The sequence below is a fragment of the Chanodichthys erythropterus genome, chromosome 13 (genome assembly GCF_024489055.1).
Source record: "Chanodichthys erythropterus isolate Z2021 chromosome 13, ASM2448905v1, whole genome shotgun sequence".
Lineage (NCBI taxonomy): Eukaryota > Metazoa > Chordata > Actinopteri > Cypriniformes > Xenocyprididae > Chanodichthys > Chanodichthys erythropterus.
In genome coordinates this window covers 41,768,202-41,788,883 of record NC_090233.1, presented here as the reverse complement: position 1 = coordinate 41,788,883, position 20,682 = coordinate 41,768,202, and the positions used below count along the sequence as shown (strand labels likewise).

The following is a 20,682-nucleotide window of genomic DNA, read 5'->3' as shown; positions in this document are numbered from 1 at the left end:
GTAGCTTTCTGTCGGTCAGTGCAGCAATTCCACATGACCAGCATGAAAACATTGCAAATCTTTAATCTTTTTTTATTCCATCAAAATTCCCAATTGCATGAATTCCTATTAAAATTAGGGGTCTTCAATAGTGGGTCCACTGTTTGAGCTCAAACCCATTTTGAAAAAATTAAAACAATAAAAAAAAAAGTTGAGTTAATTAAGCTAAAGTTTCATTGTTCCTCCTGTAATATTTGTTTGTTTAAATACAAGAACATTTTAATAAAATTAAATGTACACATAAACTGTATGTCTCTGTACATCAATATAAATGAAAAAAATATTTTAAAATTACAAATTATTTTATATTTTAAATCTAAATTGAAACTTTTAAAAGACGCTTTTCTGCTTAAAAGAAGTACAAAATCAATGTGTCAAAGAGCCAACAATATTCGTAATATACAATGCCAGGCTTATTAGACAACTAGATTAGGAAGCAAGCTAGAGAAGAGAATGCAGAGAAGAAAATGCTTTTATGGATTATTATTTATTTTAATGGATGAGCACTGCAAGCATTATGATGAAGTATGTAAACACATTAAACGGTATACATATATTATATGTCAGACTTGATGTGTAACACTAATTTTAATATATTATAACAGGGGTCCCACAGTCTGTCTATCCACCAACGAGCCCTTGGTTTGATATAGTATCTGCCCTAAACTGTCTATCATTTAGTGTTTTTCATTCAAGGTAGTTTACAGTAAACTACCTGAGGAGTAAGTCATTACTAATCATCTTGTTAAGTGTTTTGCTAAAAAAGATGCTGATATAGCAGGATTGTTCTCTCAGAATTGAATCTACACACATTATGCCAGCACTCAACAACCATTAAGTTTAAAAGATCCCAAATCAGCTAGATCAGGTGAATACTTTTGTTTCATAAAAGGCGGTTTCCAGCTCCCTTAATGTCTAACTGTGAAATCCAGTGAACTCATGGCAAATTAACAGAAATGTCCATTTATTTGAGTTGCAGATAAGCGTGCTACGTGCTGGTGCAACTCAGATAGGCCACAATCTTGTTTTTATCAGCTAACATGGCCCAAGCAGTCACAAACACCCCCCAACCCCACCCTAACCGGGAGTCTGTCTCCACAGTAACCGTGGGGGGCCACTCCCATGTTAGCCAATAGCCCTTTAACATCTAGATGCTGCAGGACAACTACAGATGCAGAATCAGGTTAATTTGTCACAGCTCACACATGGGTATGAGGACAGACACCCAGAGGTGATTTTTTTTTTTGGTAGTCAGTCAACAATTGGCCACTGTAATCCCTGAATATGGCATCTATTGCACTATTGTAACATCATGAAATCCATCTTAATGATTTAATCTTAGAGATAAATTGAATAAAACATTGTCGATTAGTAAAATGTTTTGGTAAACCCCTTATACAGTCTCAATATTGACTTTTTAAATATTTACATCTCAAGTGGTAACTATTTTTGCACAAATATAATATAAATATAAGATATTATAGGGGTTTTAATTTGTAGTTTTATTGCAACTTAATTTTTTTGTTGTAATATACACTTGTGTATTACAGCTTAAGAAACCAATATAATATTCATAAAATGTTTTTTTGGATATTGAATATATTTCAATGACTTTCTGGAGCCATTTCAAATTTATTCCAGGGGTGGGGGAGTTTGGGTGTGGGTTCACACACTTTGCGTGAGAGCGAGTCCTTGTACTAAGTAACTGTTCAGGGTCTGATATAGGGAATGAATCTGATTGGCCAGCAGAGTGAAGGGCAGAGACATGATAAGGATGGAACAGACTTTGTGTCATCATATGCAAATGAGCAGTAAGCATTAAAACTCAGGGGGCAGCGTTTATGATCGCTTAACAGCATGGAGACAACAGACTTGTGAAAAGACGGCTAAAGGTGACAGATGAAGGCAATTAAACCGTTTTTCAACACTTCCTGCTGGAGTACTGAGGACGCGGACCTAAAGGTGAGTGTGTCGACCGGTGACTATGAACTACAGGATGGCAGCTGCTCTTCCTTTCAGATGAATAGATCCATGTGGTGGATCTTCCACAGGTGTGACCATCTTTCAAGATTTGGAAAGAATTTCTGCAGGAGAATCTTTTGGAAACAAATAAATCTAACAATTTTGAACATCTGAAGTTGATAATGTAGATAAAGAAACATATGGAAAACATATGTATATATATATATACAGTTTTTGTAAATTGTTTTGGGATATGTAATTTTACTTCTCTAAAAATATGCTGACAAAACAGATAAACCAAACAATAGATCATAGAAAATGTCAGAAATAGTAGATGTGAATTGTGAATGTTTCAGTGGATTTCAGTGTTTCATCAGTCATGCCCTCTAGACAGGATATCATCGTATACTGTAAGTTCATTATTGAGACACTACAGTATAGATGATGTACTACCGAGGGGGGTCAATGAGCTTCCGAGAGTTTCCTGGACCAGCAAACACTTTGACAGAGAGTGGCGATAAAACCGTTACCATTACTGAGTTTAGTAATGGTAAGGGTTCTATTGCCTTCTCTCAAAAACCATCTGGATATGAGAGGACAAAGCACATGTCAAGTGAGGACGAGAATTTCAAAGCAATGGATGATGCAGTCAAAATCATACAAGTGAACAGATGGATAAAAAGACCAGAACAACAAACGTTAAATGGATTAAATCAACTAACAATGCAATTCTGATTTTTAATCTATACTTTATAGCCTATAATGTGTTACATGAGACTGTCATGTGTAATTTCAATAAATATCACTGAACAATGAATTAAATGTTCTGCTTGTTTTGTTTTATTAATGTCAATTGTGTTTAAAAAAAAACCTTCATAATCTACTTTTGGCTATCACTTTTACACAGATAGTCTGTAAAGGTGGCATATGTGGTTGGTAAAATGCTCACACTTTATAAAAATAAAAGTTTCTTTATTGGCATCTATGGTTCCATGAAGAACACCCATGGAAACTTTTCATTGCACTTTATACTGGAAAAGTTTCTCTAGATTAAAAAAAATCTTCTCAGACTAAGGTAAAAATGGTTATTTTAAGAACTATTCACTGAAAAGTTCTTTGTGAAACCCAAAATGGTTCTTCTATTGCATTGCTGAAAAGTAAATAAATAAAAAAAATACTGTTTGGGATCAGTAGGTTTTTTTATAATTCTATTCAGCGATGATGCAGTAAATTGATCAAAAGTGACAGTAAAGACATTTATAATGTTACAAAAGATTTCCATTTCAAATAAATGCTGTTTTTTTTTTACTTTCATCAAAGAATCCTACAAAAATGTATCGTTTCCACAAAAATATTAAACAGCACAACTGTTTTCAACATTAATTATAATAAGAAATGTTTCTTTAGTGTCAAATCAGCATATTAGAATGATTTCTGAAGGATTATGCGACACTGAAGACTGATGCTGAAAATTCAGCTTTGCCATCACAAGAAATTACATTTAAAATTATATTGAAATAGAAAACAGATATTTTAAATTGTAACAAGATTTCACAATAAATGTTTTACTGTATTTTGATGAAAGAAATGTCTTGATGAGCATAAAAGACTTCTTTCAAAAACATAAAAAAAAATGATAAAATCTTTGAATGGCAGTGTATCATCATAATAAATCAAATGAGATGTACTCAATTAAATGTGTTCAGTGAATGAGTGAGTTTATTCTGTCAATTCCTTATGTGTAGTTCATCAAATCTTAAGAGTATATGTGCATTGAATTTTGTCTGCCTATTCTTTATTACTCAAAACATTTACCACTGACTAAAATTGACGCATGAATTTACTCAACAGATGAAAAAGTTAATATTACATACATAGCTACAAACAATTTTGAAAGGTTCCACTCAGCTGAGCAGCCCCAGCTCCACCCTGAAAACCACCCCAATGGTCCAGCCACCTCTGACAGTCCTACAGTTGAGCGATTTCAGGTCAGTGTAATGGTATTACGCAAGACCTTCAGTTAAACAGCAAGTCTCCACCACAGATAACAGCCTGATCACACTGAAGACAATGAATAATAAAAAAATAAAAAAAACAAGGTCAGCCCTTGCTTCCAGTAAAAGAACAAAATCAGAATCCTCAAAGCAGAACTATGTGATTCTGTAGTTATACCATTTATGAATATATAGGCATTTTTCAATTTTCAAAAGCAGCAAGATATGCAACTGGCACAGGCAGCTGTGATACTACTATATTGCTTTTGAAATCAACCATAGCCTTGTAACTGAAATGATACAGAAAACCATGTGGCTCTGATCAACTTGAATTTCAGTTTACAGAAATGAGGAGGGTCTGTTGAGATCAACTTCATATTATAACCCAAAATACAGCGGTCAAGTCCATTTCTTCTCTCTTAAATAACTCTTTTCATGCTTTTGTATCCCTCTGTGTGCATCAGGCCCTGACCTTCGTCATCTGAACCGTGAACCTCACTTCCGCAGCTTTGCAGAGATTTTTAAACGCACATTACACAAGAAAATCTTCATTAGGTCATTTTCAGCTTCCTGGGTTATTCTGGATATCATCTGACCACCAGGACCAATAACCATTTTCTGCAAGAAAGATTAAAAGGTTTCACTTTATAGTGCAGTACAATAATGTTACCGTTTATTTAGCAAGTGAGAAACCGCTTTGTTTTAAAAACAATTCCACAAAATGTCTACCATAAGGTCCCATGATGGTAAAACAGCAGCATGGGACATTTTTTGTTTTTAGAAAACATAGGAGGAATCAGAGAGCTCACCATATGAGTGTCTTTCTTCACGTATAGTTTGATGGATATGTCAAGTACCCCATCCTCAGACTCCTTCCACATTTCAATTTGCTGTAAAAAGACCAAAATAAGGGGAAAAAAACTAATAATATTCCTGCAAACATGAATAATACAAAAAGTTCAATTCATATTTTGAGTATTGACAAACAAATATATGACAAGTTTTGTGAAGAAATTCCCAATTTATAAATAATGAGAATCATATTGGAAATAATCCAGATCCAGTTTCAATGATTTGGAATTTTCTCCTGAGTATTTGTGCTCTCAGAAGAGTGTTTTCTAATAGGAAAACAACAAATTAATGATGAAAAAATGTACCAGAACAAGAATTTTAAAATGTAATTTATTACTGTGATGGCAAAGCTGAATTTTCAGCATCATTACTCCAGTCTTCAGTGTCACATGATCCTTCAGAAATCATACTAATATAATGATTTGGTGCTCATTTCATATTACATTTTTTATTCTCATCAATGTATTGCCGTTTGTAATGCTGCTTAACATTTTTTCATAATTCTAAGATTAATACAAAATTCAAAAGAATTCCATTTATTTGAAATATAAATATTTTGTAACAACGTAAAAGTCTTTACTATTTAATGAAAAATAACTGAAAAAAATTACTGACTCTAAATGGTAGTGTATTTCAACTTACACATTTCACAATATTACTGTTTTTACTGTATTTTTGATTAAATAAATGCAGCCATGGTGAGCACAAGAGGCATGAACTCCAAACGACACCAAACTTTTGAAAGGCAGTGTATATACCACAAATCACCTGCGTCATAGTGTATGGCACCTCCTTAGGGAGGTACTGTAGTAGTTTCTCTCTGATCGTGTTGATGCACACCTCCTCCGGACCCTGATCGGTCAGTACTTCACTGTGGTACTGCCACTGGCGAGGCTTTGCACCTTCAAACAGGTACCTCTGTTGCACATATGTTCAAACACAGGCAAATTTAGACTGATAATCACAATGCTTGAGATTACAACATCAGTTTTTAGTTTTAAAGCAAATGTCATTTTCTTGAAGTCTCAAATGTGTTCTCTAACCTTTAATGTTTCCACATCTTCTCTGTCAAGAGAATTTAACATGAATACATCCTTAAAATTTGGCCAGCCCCTGCGGCTCCTCAGGGCCTTCAGTGCCTCTTGGCTCAGTCTGTCTTTGTTCTGACCCTCCTGAGACACCCTGTCTTCCTTGCTCTCAGAAAGTGTTTTTTCAGCATGTCTGCCTTGGGATGCAGCTGCTAATTTCTGACATTGTTTCACTGCGCCACGGATCTTAATCTTCTTTCCATTCACCACCCCCTCTGTCAGCTCTGCCGTGATGTCTAGCAGCAGTGTTTTGTTCTTCAGAAGGTCCACCTGTGCATTAAGAATCGATGCTTTGCTTTACGATCTCTTTTAAATCCCCTTTAAGTCTAACAGCTGTAAATCTTTTATTGAGTTTGATGGTGACATTCATTTTTGTGATAGCAATTGCAGCAATACAACCCCCCTCTCTCTGTCAGATGAGAGATGGGACATTCAGAGAAAAGAGAAGGTAGTTTCCTCCAAAAACTAATCCTATGGTCAAGACTGGAAGAGATCAATACTAAATGACACAGCTAGTACCTTATTGAGGACAAGGATGGCAGGGACTTCAGAATTCAGGGCCAGACACTTCAGCACCTCATAGTCCAGCTTACTGCGGGTCCATTTATCAGACACGTCAACTAACACCACCACTGCAAATATATAGGAAAAATGGAGAACAAAAAGATGCAGTACATGAGTCATAATCCACTGGTTTTCAAACATTTTTCCTCCAAGGACCCCCTTTGTCCAAGACTATATTTAAAGGCCCTCCTATCCAAGCTGAAATTTACCCTTTTTTTTTATTTTAACTAATATGTCAAAGGGCTAGTTCACCCAAAAATGAAAATTCAGTCAGTCACAATGTGAGTTATATTAAAAAATAATCTGACTCTTCCAAACAATATAATGGGAATAAATAGTAACTGTGATTTTGAAGCCCAAAATCCACAAAAGCCACATCCATCCATCATAAAAGTAATCAATCCTGCTCCAGGAGATTAATAAAGACCTTCTGAAGCAAAGCGATGCCTTTTTGTAAGAAAAATATCCATATTTATAATTTTATAAACAAGAATCACTGGCTTTTGTACACGAGTCGATTCCAGCAGAAGAATGAACTTTGACCTGACGCATGATGTATTGACAAATGCGGAAGTGCGGAGGATAGAGCAAAACAATACACCGGTGTCGAATTAGAAGTCTAAAATGAAAATTTTTTAAGAGAAATGTCGTCTACACTCACCTAAGCTAATATGCTACTCCTACATCTTACATGAGAACTCGACTGAACGCGGACATTACGGGAAGCTAGTGATTATAGTGTATAAAGTTATAAATATTATTAAGAAATTAGTTCACTTTAAAATGAATATTTTACTTTATAACTTGTTAAATATGTTTTTTTTTCTTACATAAAATGCATTGCTTCACTTCAGAAGGCCTTTATTAACGTCCCGGAGCCGTGTGAAGTACATTTATGACGGATGGATGCACCTTCTTGAGTTTCATACGCCTTGGTTCCATTCACTGCCATTATAAAGCTCAGATGCATCAGGATATTTATTAATATATCTCCGATTGTGTTCATCAGAAAGAATAAAGTCAAACACATAGGATGGTTTGAGAGTGAGTAAAGTTTGGAGTAATTTTCAATTCAAGGTGACCTAATCCTTTAAGCCCCTGGAGCCGTATGGATTACTTTTATGATGGATGGATTCACTTCCGGTATTAAGCTAGGAAGAGCTCTTTTTTTTTTTTTAACTCCGATTGTGTTTGACTGAAAGAAGAAAGTCATACACCTAGTATGGCTTGGGGATGAGTACATTTTGGGATTGTTTTCATTTTTGGGTGAACTAACCCATTAAAATGACAAAATTTTAAGATTTATTGGGCCCCCCAGGGGTTTACTGATGCCACCTAGTGGGCCCCATACCATTGATTGAGAATCACTGTCATAACAACATGACGCTACCATCACACAAAGATGGATAATGGCTTTGTATTCTCTTTTTTTTTTTTTAACAGACTAAAGGTTTTGCTACCTAGATCAGCTTCTTGTAGTGACTCCAAAGGATCCACTAGAAGCGATTTCTCCAGCTGGTGCCTGTTAAACATTTATAACAAGTAGATGTCTGCATATTAAACTGGGACGGGAGAGAGCATTTTGTGACATGCCAACAATTATACACTTCACCTAGAACCTACTCTATTACATACTCACCTTTTAGCCTTTATTGGTGTGGTGAGACCAGGGGTATCCAACAAAATCTGATAAAAAGAAGGATAGGATGATCAAACATAGGATAGTCCCTAAACAGACTAGACTTTTAGTTAGATATTTAGCCTGGGCTAGAAGAGGTACTTACGATTTGTGTGTCATCCTCTGTCAGGACACCAACAGCACGTGCTCTTGTTGTGTGCACCTTCTCAGAAACCGCAAACAACTGTAAGAAATTGTGTACTTACAGTTAAAGGGTTAGTTCACCCAAAAATGAAAATTGTGTCATTAATGACTCACCCTCATGTCGTTCCAAACCCGTAAGACCTCCGTTCATCTTCGGAACACAGTTTAAGATATTTTAGATTTAGTCCGAGAGCTTTCTGTCCCTCCATTGAAAATGTATGTACGGTATACTGTCCATGTCCAGAAAGGTAATAAAACATCATCAAAGTAGTCCATGTGACATCAGTGGGTCAGTTAGAAGTTTTTGAAGCATCGAAAATACATTTTGGTCCAAAAATAACAAAAACTATGACTTTATTCAACATTGTATTCTCTTCAGGGTCTGTTGTCAATCCGAGTTCATGACTCCGCAGCGACGCTGCTGACGTGTTATCCGGTGCGCCCGAGCTTCGTTTACAGTCTGAGGGAGACGCACGCTGTAAACAAAACAACCTTCGCAAACATGTCTAAGGATTTTGACACAGAGGAAGACTTGCATTTTTTTGCTCAGTCATATTTATTTGAACCCAAATACACAGACGAAGAACTAAGAGCTATGGAAGAAGCTCCTACACAGCAGCAACTGCTGTCACAAGCAGCGTCACTGCGGAGTCGTGAACGCGGATTGACAACAGACCCGGAAGAGAAGACAATGCTGAATAAAGTCGTAGTTTTTGTTATTTTTGGACCAAAATGTATTTTCGATGCTTCAGCAAATTCTAACTGACCCACTGATGTCACATGGACTACTTTGATGATGTTTTTATTACCTTTCTGGACATGGACAGTATACCGTACACATTTTCAATGGAGGGACAGAAAGCTCTCGGACTAAATCTAAAATATCTTAAACTGTGTTCCGAAGATGAACGGAGGTCTTACGGGTTTGGAACGACATGAGGGTGAGTCATTAATGACATAATTTTCATTTTTGGATGAACTAACCCTTTAAGGCTCAAAATATAAGCTCTTAAAGTGAAGAAATAAAATAAATATAATTTTGCCCTTATTGAATCATCCATTTGGAACAACATGTAGTACATAACAGAAATATGTGGGGGGAAAAAATCATATTTACACGTATTAATCCATATTCCAATTCCATATAATAGTATAATATCACCTTTCGACCCAGCAGCTGATTGGTCAGTGTGGATTTTCCTGCATTAGGTGAGCCCACTATTGCCACTTTAAGAGATTTGGCGTTTTCAGGTTGATCAGGTTCTTTTAGCAATAAGGAAAACTGATGACCTGAGAGAAGACACAAACTTAGTTTAACGACTAGGCTATAACGTCATAAATATCCATTAGGATAAGATTCAAAGAACTTTGTTTTCCAACGTTATCTCTAAAATAGCAGTCTTAAAGCTTCGAGGGACTGGAGATATTCCTACCGCTGTCTGATGGAACAGAGACAGGGTGATGAAAGAGACCCTCATCGGACACAACCGCGCTCCTCTTCTGCAATCTGTCCAAAAAAGCATCTGAAGACACCAAACTGGCCGGAGAACAGTGAAAGAGACATTTCCTTACTGTCTGTGGACGAAAAACTGAGCAACCTGTGAAGTGAAATAAGGACAAGCGACAGGTAAAATGAAAGCTATTAACATTAACGTTACATGGCTGACGTTGTTGTTGTTTTCCTGTGAGTTTGGCTTTATTTCTGGTGTCGAATAAACTAATAACAACCAGTTTGACATCTAGTATATTTTTCAAACATCAGCTCGAAGATACTAGATACAAGTACAGTAAACACGCTGTGTATAATCTATAAATCACCTGACATACGCAGATACAGTGGCGTTTGTTCTGGAGCTGCTGTCAATTTGCGGATCGTTGAAAATTGCAGATATCTGCGTAAAAACGTCTCGCAAAGCCGTAAGGTCATTGCTGAAATCCGTTTTCACTGCACAAGTGGATAATTTCAAAACGTTTTGTTTAAATTAACCCTTGCGCAAGGTTATTCTGCTCTCCATTTTTATTTACGCATGTGTTCAGGGCGCAGACATGTTGCTTCCATCGCGTGAACTGGACTGATAAATGTATTTATATTACACACTACTGCCATCTGCTGTTCAGGCGCCGAGACCAACGCGCGACTGCAAGTGTAGTCTCAATTAATTAATTAATTATTCATGTTTTAATATATAGACCGCCACAGCTTCTGTTAATAAAAAAGCAAAAACCGTTGTTATCATTTCAGCTAGTACTATAGCGAGCCTTTGAATATTTACTTTGACAGACAGCTTGGGAGTCACTGTTCTAGTATGAAACAGACAGGAAGTTTCTGTTGTCAGGTTTGTGATAAAAGGAGCCTATTAGGACCAGAGAGCTGAGAATATGATCCCTAATTAGAGCCGCTGATCTTGTTTTTATCTGCTCTCAGGTAAAATCAGAGAGAACAGATGTGTTTTTCCATCTCCCATCAAAAGCTAGTCCACAAGGAGTAGCGCAGAGCGGAAAATGCTTCCACTGGGGATAAGAAATGATATCAGGTGGTTCACAATCTGTCAGCATGTCAGCTCAGTGAAAACTTGCAAAACCCAACACATACGAGATGCAAGGAAAATGAGAATTTTGACTGAAGTAGACAAAAAACATGTTAAATCAATGAACAACAGACACAAATATATATCACATACAAACACATGCACCTCTGCTTAGACAGGGTTGGTCTGCTTTTATTTTACCCTGCACTCCAGAAGAAATGGCACATTTTCTCCTTAATGGATCATTTGTGAATATGGGCCTTATAAAGCCAGCCTACCTGTGAGCAGAATTTATGGTAGGCTATAGATAATTGCTAATCCTGTGATATTTTGCATTTATTCTGTGATATTTGTATTTTAAAGCACTAATTTGGTATCATTAATTACAAATGAATGTCATAGTGGCACATTTTGCAGGACTTTGGTGCCTACTACTATTATTTCTGTACGAGATACTAGCTACATCCCAATCTCACATGAAAATGTAACTCTTTTATGAGGTGGTGATTTCATTTAAGATTTGAAATGAAAGTCCATCCCTAACCCCATCCCTAAACAAAACCGTCACTGGGGCATAAGCATAGTGTACGAAATCGTACTGATTCTTATGGATTAGCCACCAAACACCAAAAGGTAAAATAGTTACAAATCGCTATGAGATAACTGGGAACCAACAGTGATTTAACTAGGAACACCTTTGTTTTTGAGCCACAACCATGAACGTTATAGCATAGAATAGTTGAACTTTCTTTCAAACTTTTCTTTTAGCACATGGAAACATATTGCAGTATTTCACTGTCTATTTTAACAAGATTTCCAGTCCTTTCTGAAGAAATGCAGTCCCCCCATCATACTTCACTGTAGGTTTTTTGAGATGTGGGGAGCGTTACATTCACAACACACACATCGTCTGTAATTTTGAGGTCTCAGGCAACCACAACATTTTTTTTCCACTTCACAACTAAGTCACTATTCGAACACTCTAGACCTGCTTCCACGTGGAGTAATAACTTCTTTATCACTCATTACAGCCTGCTGTTATGTATACCGTAACTATGGACACATGCACTACATAGTTTATATAATGTATATGGCCTCTTTGTTCTCTTCTCTCATAAATCTCCTTGTCTGCATGAGCTTTGTGAGATTACCTTTTCTGGCCAGTGTCTGTGGGATTTTATGTGTCTTTCTCTTCCTGGAAACTGAATCCTGGTAATTTACCCCTAAGTCTTCTTCATTTTCACTGCAGTCTTATGACCATCTGAATATTCATCCTTCACCTATATGGTTTTTATCCAGGAAAAAAAAACACATAGAGCCTCTGAGGAACAAGGGCTGAATATGTTAAACATAATGTCACATTAAAATAATTCATTTGAGTGTCATAATTAAAATGTCATTGTAAGATTTGTAAATTTTAATCTTGGATGGTTTTAAATGACGTGAAAGATTTTCAACATCCTGGATCATTTTAAATGGTTTTTCCAAATTAAACAAATAAGAGAAGCTGACTATAACAAAAATAGTTCTGTCAGTTCTTGTGCCAGTCTGTGTTCACATATAGGTTCTAATTTACAAAGGACAGGGTTAGAAGTAATCCCAGATCAGCATAAAATAACAGCCTCGTCCCAGTGTTGTTTATGCTGCTTGTGCCATTATTGTTTAAGAGCTGTGGGTGCTGAATAAATGCTGTCATGTCAAATATTTCAGTAGGTCTCTCCTCGTCTTTGCAGTGGAGACACACACACACACACAAAGATAAAAATGTCCTGCAGTTACAGCACAGCACTGCGACCTTTCTGCAGGCAAGGGGGAATAACAAAGCTGCAGAGATGTTGAGTATACGACGACAGGAGTATGACAGGAGCTGGCTGAGCCGTGCTGGGTAACTGCTACTCAGGCAGAGACGCAGCTCCGACTTGCTCAGCCATTACACGTGATTGCAGCACAGCACACAAAGCCACGCAGCTGGGCATCCTCTGTCACATCCTCATCAAAACGCTTTTGGGAGGATCATTTTAAAAAGCACCCAGAGGTCATATTTTCCAGCCCTGATTCTAAGTTTGCTCTATGATTGGAGCGTGAGAGAGAAAGACGGAGAAAGTAAGAGGAGGGAGAAAAGTCATACTCTATCAGGATTTCGCAATCAATACAACTTGTCTGTGAAGTGGATCAATAATGCATCTCCTTTGAAACAGTCAATCACGTCAGAGTTGGGCATAAAAAGCATAATTAGGACCACCGTTCTTTAAACATCCTGCCTTGACGTCTTTCAGGGCCAAAGAAAGACACCATTCTGTGTCATTAACGTTGTATTATTGTGTGATGAAGCACACTGCTGAGCACTTCCCCTCAGCTGCCTGAGGCTCCGTGGGTGCAAAATGACTTTCGTACTGGTCTAGGATCAGCCATCATAACCTTAATAATACCAGGGGGAAAAAATCTGAAACCGCACATTAAAAGCTTCAAGCTCAAGATTTCTATATTTCATTATTCCTGTGCACATGATGGCCTTTTCTTTTGAGAAAGCCTTGTGACCCTGATATGATTTCCAAACATGTTGAATGGCCTACTCTGAACCAGAGTTTTCTTAGTTTTGAATGGCAAAGTTGAGAGTAAATAGCCTTGATCACCACACAGTTCTGCCTACTGTGAATCACACAATGCCTAGGAAATGATGGCGAGTTTCTAAGAAGATGTGCATCAGGTTGAGACGAGTCACATACCAGTTTAAGCATAAATATATCATTATTCATTCTATCAAATGCTGTTTTAAAACTGAAATGGACTACAAATGTTGCCTGATGGTGTTGCGGCTGCTTGAAGAGTGTTCAAAATATATGACTTTCAGCAAGTGAAACCAGAAAAGTAGGGAAGAAGGGAAATTCAGTTCCTTCATGTTACAAACAATGTAACAAACAGTGTTGGGGGTAATGCATTACAAGTAACCTGAGTAATCAGATTACTTTTTTCAAGTAACACGTAAAGTAACGCATTAATTTTAAATTTACAACATAATATCTGAGTTACTTTTTCAAGTAACGCAAGTTACTTTGTTTTCCCATTTATTGACTGAAACATCTCCTGTCACCATGGTGAGAGAAATCGAGAGTAAGTGCAGAGGCATTGTGTGTAAACATGATGGTTATTGTAGTTCTAGACTAAATGTGAACATTTACTCATCTCGCTTGCACAAAAACAGATTCAGTATTCCTCAAAATGAATAAAAATAGTGAAACACAATCTCAGATTAAAACTGCAAGCAGCGATGAAAGGGCTGATTAAAGAAAGAAACTGAAAGAAAAACTGAAACTGAAAGAAACTGAATATTGCCATGTAGATGTCTTCAGACTTCACACTGTTATCAAATGTGTGAAGTTTATTTAAAGGTGCCCTAGAATTAAAAATTGAATTTATATTATATTGTATATTGTACTGTTACGTAACAGTCGGGGTATACGCCCCCAATATTTGCATAATGCCAGCCCATGATTGAGGTATAACACAAGGGCAGTTAGTATTACACAAGGGCAGAACGTCTGGATGTGCACTGCTGAATAATCAGACTAGGTAAGCAAGCAAGGAAAACAGCGAAAAATGGTAACATGATAACCATGATAACATGATACTTTTAGTGATATTTGTAAACTGTCTTTCTAAATGTTTGGTTAGCTGTATCGTTTCTTACTGTATTCACGGAGACAAGAGTCGTCGTTATTTTTATTATTAAACACTTGCAGTCTGTATAATGAATAAACACAACTTCATTCTTTATAAATCTCTCCAACAGTGTAGTGTTAGCCAGTTAGCCACAGAGCATAGCCTCAAACTCATTCAATATCAAATGTAAACACCCAGATAAATACAATACTCACACAATCCGACGCATGCATTCAGTATGCATGACGAACACTTTGTAAAGATCTATTTTGAGGGTTATATTAGCTGTTTGAACTTTGTTTATGCTGTGATAGAGTCGAGAGCTCGGGAGGGGGCGGAGACCGCGCGATTTAAAGGGGCAGCAACCTGAAATCGGCTCGTTTCTAAATATGCCTTAAAATAGGCAGTTAAAAAAATGAATTAAAAAAAAAATCTATGGGGTATTTTGAGCTGAAACTTCACAGACACATTCAGGGGACACCTTAGACTTATATTACATCTTTTTTTTAAAAGTGCTAGGGCACCTTTAAATGTGTTTCAGGGAGTGAATTACTATGCAAAGCATGCACTTCCTGTTGCCAGCAGGTGGCGCTATGACTAACTGAATATTGGCATATAGATGTCTTTAGGCCAGGATTTTTATCACACATGTGAAGTTTGGGGCAGATCGGACATTGTATTCCTGACTTACAACAGATTCTTCTTTCATGGCGAAACATCAGACTTTGTCAGGCTGCCACGGACACGCCCTTCAGCGAAAACTCAAGATCAATATATCTCACTTCCTGTTGGGTTTTCAGATTTTGGGGGACTATTTTGTAGGTATTGGGCTGTTACATCTGTCTACCGAATTTCATACTTGTACGTGAAACGTAGCGCGAAGGGTGCTTAATTGAAATTTTGTAGGTGGCGCTATCAAGCCATTTTGCCACACCTAATTCTGAAACCCACTGTGTGTCAAGCTCTGAGGAATTCTCTTGAGCCGAAATTCAAATAATTTCCGACACATGCTGTAAGCAGTCACAACAGACAGGGCCAACTGACCAATCAGAGCAGAGTAGGCTCTCGGAAAGGAGGGGTTTCAGAGAGTCCGAATCCTTTATCAAACTGTTTCAGACACTGTGAGAAAAGAGGTGATGTGCAATGTATATTATGAGAAAATTAAAGTGTTTTTTGACCTTGGATGCATGTAAACCTATTGTAGGAGACCTCCAAAACAAAATTAGAAACATTTAAAACAGCATAATAGCACTTAAAAAAAAAAAAAAAATTGGCTGATGACTGATATGATACATATATTGTGCATCCCTAAAAAAAACTTGGATGAACATGAAATAATATTACAGCTAATTCTAAAGACATTGGTGGAAACCTTAAAAGAAGTAAAGTGGGAAGCAATGAGTCTGTTCAGCTTCAAGGAAGGAATTACTGAAGATTGAGACTGAGTGTTTTAATTCAGTCTGAGGGATGACTTCCCGACAAGGAATAATATCATTGCTCCGATACTAAGCTGTTTTAGGTGTCAGCATACAGGACATGTAGCAGGAGTGTGCAGATGGAAAATGAGATGTGAAAAATATGATGGGGAGAGCATTATAAATGTCAAGTGACTGATGGGCTCCACTGTTGTAATTGAGCTGCTTTCCATAGTGCAGCGTGTATGGAGGATGTCAAGTACAATTGAAAGCATATAGGACTTACAAAAATATACGGCAAGCAGAAAGTTTGATGTGTGGAGGCATTGTGGGCATGCGGGAACAGAAATGATGGGAGAAATATTTTGACAGGGCTTGTGTGGGATGGAGTCAGAGGCTCCAGTGCCATCCATCTTCTGTAACAGGGCAATTGTTAGTGGTGAATACAGAACATTTCTTGGCCTTCTATTATCAATATGATAAATATAGCTGCAATGCTTCTGAGTAGATCCACTGAGATCAAAACTATTTTGGAAGCAGTTTCAGAGACTGTTCAAATTATTCATGATATGCACACACTCTAAATCTCACAAAGTTTTTCAGTATTCTCTAACCGTGTTAGCATGGAAATTACAGTATGTAGCTACACATCCCTCAGATGCTTCAATGGCATAAAAATGGCTTAGTGGACTGAAGCGTGCTCCTTAGGAACTGGGAATTTAGGGAGCTTAAGTATACAAAATGTACACTTCTACTCTATCTATCTATCTATCTATCTATCTATCTATCTATCTATCTATCTATCTATCTATCTATCTATCTATCTATCTATCTATCTATCTATCTATCTATCTATCTATCTATCTATCTATCTATCATTAGAACACTAAGAAATAGCATGAATTAATTATTATTAGCCAGTATGGTGCTGGGATATGAAGGGTTAATTCTTCACATTGGTGTGTATGAAAGTGGACACTTATGAAGAAAGAGTGGAATTTACTGCATTTTAATGGGGTAAGGTCAGGAATGTATGTGCTTAGGGGAGATGTGGGGAAAAGAGATTAGTGGGGATCAGGTTGCTGCGTTTCAAGTTTAGGCTTGTCTGTCAAAATACAGTTTTAAATGTCTTTTCTTGTCCTCTAACTTTGGTTATTTAAGACACAATTTGATATTTTCCACCTAATAGGTTGTATGTTTATACGGTTTATACTCAGATTGCATATTAGACCGGTAGGTGACGATATACACACTCTGCTCGCGTTTTACCAGAACTCAACAAAAGAAGAAGAAGGCTTCCGGCAAAATGGCGAACGGAGCGTGATTGTTTTGTTGACTTCTAGTAAATGTTCATTTTTATTTATTTCCCACAGCTATTTTATCATCTATGGAAAGTTTAAGCATTTAAACAGTAGATTCGTTTCCGTTCGACGCGATTGAAATTCAATGAAATATCGTGGGCTATTTGGTCATCATCATATTTGTCGAGTCCGGGTGTGATGAGGTTTCTAGTGCAACTGTCAAACTCGGATAGCGATGCCTCACAATATAAAAAACACATCGATATTTACTTATTGAATGACTACGCGTAGTCTCTGGATCGTTTGACTCAAACTACGCTTTGTAATTATTATGACATTATCGTGGTATTTTAAAAGCGTAATTAAATTTGCCAACATCTGGCTGGTTTACATCTGTCTGGCTGCACCACATTAGTTTATAAGGAGACTTTGGTCTGTTATAATTTAGGGTTGTTGTTTTTTTCTAATGGGGAAATTCAGTTTGTCCCACCATCTAAAAGCCTTACAAGTGTTGCTAAGAATGTTTGTGTGTGTGCATTAATCTTTTTTTTTTTTTTTTTTTAATTATTATTCTGTTAAACTATTTATTTTATAACCTGTGTATTGTTTTGCTATAATGTATATAGTCTGTATTTGTTACAGCGATTTTCTCTCTTTACATGTAGAAACATATTGGCAGTGGGCAGATTTTAATGTTACTATGTTTTCAGGATTATATAGGGCTAAACTTAGTGAATGAGAATGTGCAAGAATAAAGTGTTTGTGTTTTATGCTTCTAGCAAAGCATGAACTGAAATGAACCAGGAAATATCTTAACTTCCCTGACAGATCATTGATAACCATCGAGATGAGTCTTTTAGTTGAAATGTTTATCCTTATATTATTGCTGTCTTGTTGTTATTATTGTGTTTTTCAAGCTATTATTTCTGATAGAGCTAAAGATAACTTCATTGATAAACTACTACAATTCCTAAAATATAACTTGTCACTTTTCTGTCTCCAAGATTAAATTAAACAGAGGAGAATAATCTCACAAATGATATGCACCAAATTGCTATCATGGTTAGAGAATGATAAACCATGGTTATCTTTGCAGTCACAGCAACATGAAATGAGAAGAAAAAGGGCATTAGATAAGGTTGTGATAAATTTGCAAGACAACAACGTCTTTAAAAACTGCCTTTTGCAAAAAAAAAATCCCTGTATTTGGACTAACGCTGACTGAAGATATTCTGTAAACGCAATATGTACATTTGTGTGCCCCTGTGTTCGTTTAAATTGCAGTGAATTTCGTGCTTGTAAATAAAGAATGTTTGGACCACAGCCATTGTCTGTGACGCGAGCGCTGTGGCGCATGCGCCGGAAGTTGCTGCCGCAGACAGCAACACTGATTCGGCAACGCAGAGCAACAACACTAGAAAAAAAAAATCAAAACACAGAATCCAAATAATTTTAATCCAATACGATGTTCTGAACAATGCATAATGCTGTGATCCACGGAGAGTAAGTAGGCTATATCATTTGAATACTGTACTGGTTTTGTGCACGATTGCTTACTATCCATCTATTCCATCAAGCTTATGAAGCAACAAAGGAGTCGGCTCTCTATTTCATTTAGTGTGGAAGAGATGACTAATTAGCTCTTGGCCTTCTACTCTAGTAGGCCAAAACACGAGATTGACGTCAGTGCTTAAAAAACAATAGTTAAATACAACCAAAATCCGCTTATGTGAGTTGTTCTAACACAAGCAATGCATTTATTTCAATTTGCGGCTACTGTATGCTGAATTCCCATGAATGAATGGACATTTAGCTGCAGTTCTTGTAACTGTGATTGTATTTTGTTTTGTATTTCCCCACAAATTGCTCGCAGTGTTCTTGTTTTCTCAGCAAATATTCATTTCTAAAGCATAGGCTGCATTTTAGGGATAGTTGGTGTTGTTACAGGGGCTTTTAGAAGGCAGACTTCGCATTTGATCCTCTTGGAAAAAAAATATAAATTTATAGCCTTGACCTTTGCTGAATATCAAAGGCGTTGTCTCGAAATGTCACCGGGGATTTCTCCGCCGAGAAGCAGTGCGGTATTTGAAGCTGGGGGTTTTGACAGCCGACAGCAAGATTGGCTGGTGGGTGGAAAGTTATAAAGTCGCATATCATTAGAGGGTTTATTATGGTTCGTGGAGAATTGACTGCGATCCACATGCATGCACGATTTTTGCTTGGCCATTTGGATAGCAATGTACAGTTGCTCTGCCATAAATCTCAGCTGTAGTCTAGCCAGATGGAGTCGTCATAAAGCTTTTGCCTGTAAAGAAGTCACAAGAATGACATGGTTTCATGTAACAACACAGGCCACCCATGCAGCAAGTATAGTCTTTGCTTCATTAAAATTAAAATGCATATCCAAAATGTTTTTTTCTGAATGCACCTGCTTCATTATAATACTCGTTGTGTTTGCCTTGAACAGGGCTTTCTGTAAAATATCCCCCCCTGCAACAAGCTTCTTAAAGTGCACAGTCTGCACCAAGATATTTTTGTATTAATACGCTATGTTTTAGGCTCGTAGATAAGTGCTGTTTCAGATGAAAGGGGTCGGCAAGGTAACAAAGGGTTGACGTCATGCATCGCATCCGCCCGCATGACTTCCAACTCTAAGTCCCTCCCCTTTTGTTTCATGATTGGTCGAACGCTCTGCTAGACGCGTCCTAGTCTAACCGGGAGCCAATCGGAAGAAGGCTTCCGTGTTGATGTCAAAGAGTGGGCGGGGCTAGTTGGCGGAGAAACCAGTGCGAGAGACGCTACTGCTCAATCTGGTGTAGGTGTCTCCGCGGCTGCCCGTGTTGAATTGGACACTTTCTGTCGCGGTCCAGAGGATCTTTAACCATGCATTTCGGTCTTGTGGATTGGTGCTAAATGATTTCGACGAATGTCATCCGTAAATAACTGGACCCCGGGGTAAGACTTAAGCTTATGTGTTGCCGTATTTTATTCTTGACCATAGTGATCTCCGACCGTGTTGCGTGTTTTCATCAGAGGATTTAATGCAGTCAGCAGACTCTTGGCAGCACTGAGCTTTTCCCATCTGTGTAACTGGCAAACAAACAACCTGATTCACTGGCATTTCCTGCATTGCTCAGAAGATTGTTATTGTATATGCAAAAGTTAAGCTTCAACATATTTTGAGGATGACTGTTGTGAAACAATAAATTCAGGGTGAAGAGCATCACTGGTTGATCTAATTGTGAAACTGTTCAGTTGTATGTTCAATGTTTTTTGTGCCATGGACTCTTTCTAACCATTCTTAAAAGCGCAATTACCTAAGGCTAGAGAGTGTTTATTTGATTTACGGTATCTTGTGCTCACTCAGTTAAACCCAGAGCTTGACATTAGTTACCCACTGAGTGCAGTTTTAAATCATTGCGCTGTCTTCTGTCTGCCCTACATTTTCCAAAGGCTG

At 37.3% G+C, this 20,682-nt stretch overlaps 2 protein-coding genes across 6 annotated transcripts in view; one reads left to right on the top strand and one right to left on the bottom strand.

The window, feature by feature from the left end:
* Nucleotides 1–1,867: 1,867 nt before the first annotated feature.
* On the bottom strand, nucleotides 1,868–10,383 carry eral1 (Era-like 12S mitochondrial rRNA chaperone 1). Of its 3 annotated transcripts, XM_067408320.1 has the most exons (12): nucleotides 10,140–10,383; nucleotides 9,755–9,919; nucleotides 9,484–9,611; nucleotides 8,284–8,361; nucleotides 8,139–8,185; nucleotides 7,960–8,021; nucleotides 6,455–6,567; nucleotides 5,891–6,205; nucleotides 5,616–5,765; nucleotides 4,805–4,885; nucleotides 4,468–4,613; nucleotides 1,868–4,062 (listed from the first exon to the last, which is right to left on the bottom strand). In XM_067408320.1, exons 1-11 carry the CDS (start codon nucleotides 10,246–10,248, stop codon nucleotides 4,491–4,493), a joined length of 1,371 nt encoding a protein of 456 aa, XP_067264421.1. In that variant the 5' UTR covers nucleotides 10,249–10,383; the 3' UTR covers nucleotides 1,868–4,062; nucleotides 4,468–4,490. The 3 variants fall into 3 exon arrangements, with proteins under 3 accessions (XP_067264421.1, XP_067264422.1, XP_067264420.1); XM_067408321.1 differs by having other exon boundaries at nucleotides 1,869–4,613; nucleotides 10,149–10,383; XM_067408319.1 differs by having other exon boundaries at nucleotides 1,870–4,613.
* Nucleotides 9,810–20,682, top strand: part of fam222ba (family with sequence similarity 222 member Ba) — a 64,912-nt gene continuing 54,039 nt past the window's right edge. Inside the window, exon 1 of one of the 3 annotated variants that reach the window (XM_067408316.1) lies at nucleotides 9,810–9,948. The gene's annotated coding sequence lies outside the window, so the exon portion shown is untranslated. Of the gene's footprint in view, nucleotides 9,949–18,642; nucleotides 18,729–20,044; nucleotides 20,181–20,682 lie in introns of those variants that run through there. The other 2 variants (XM_067408317.1, XM_067408315.1) reach the window with 2 other exon arrangements.

Bases quoted from the DNA above. Each gene is read 5' to 3' on its own strand.
- eral1 (XM_067408320.1), bottom strand. From the start codon at position 10,248: ATGACCTTACGGCTTTGCGAGACGTTTTTACGCAGATATCTGCAATTT. The intron at 8,362-9,483 runs GTGATATTATAC...AATTTCTTACAG, and splicing joins ATCAGCTGCTGGGTCGAAAG to TTGTTTGCGGTTTCTGAGAA. The intron at 8,022-8,138 runs GTGAGTATGTAA...AATGTTTAACAG, and splicing joins ACACCAATAAAGGCTAAAAG to GCACCAGCTGGAGAAATCGC.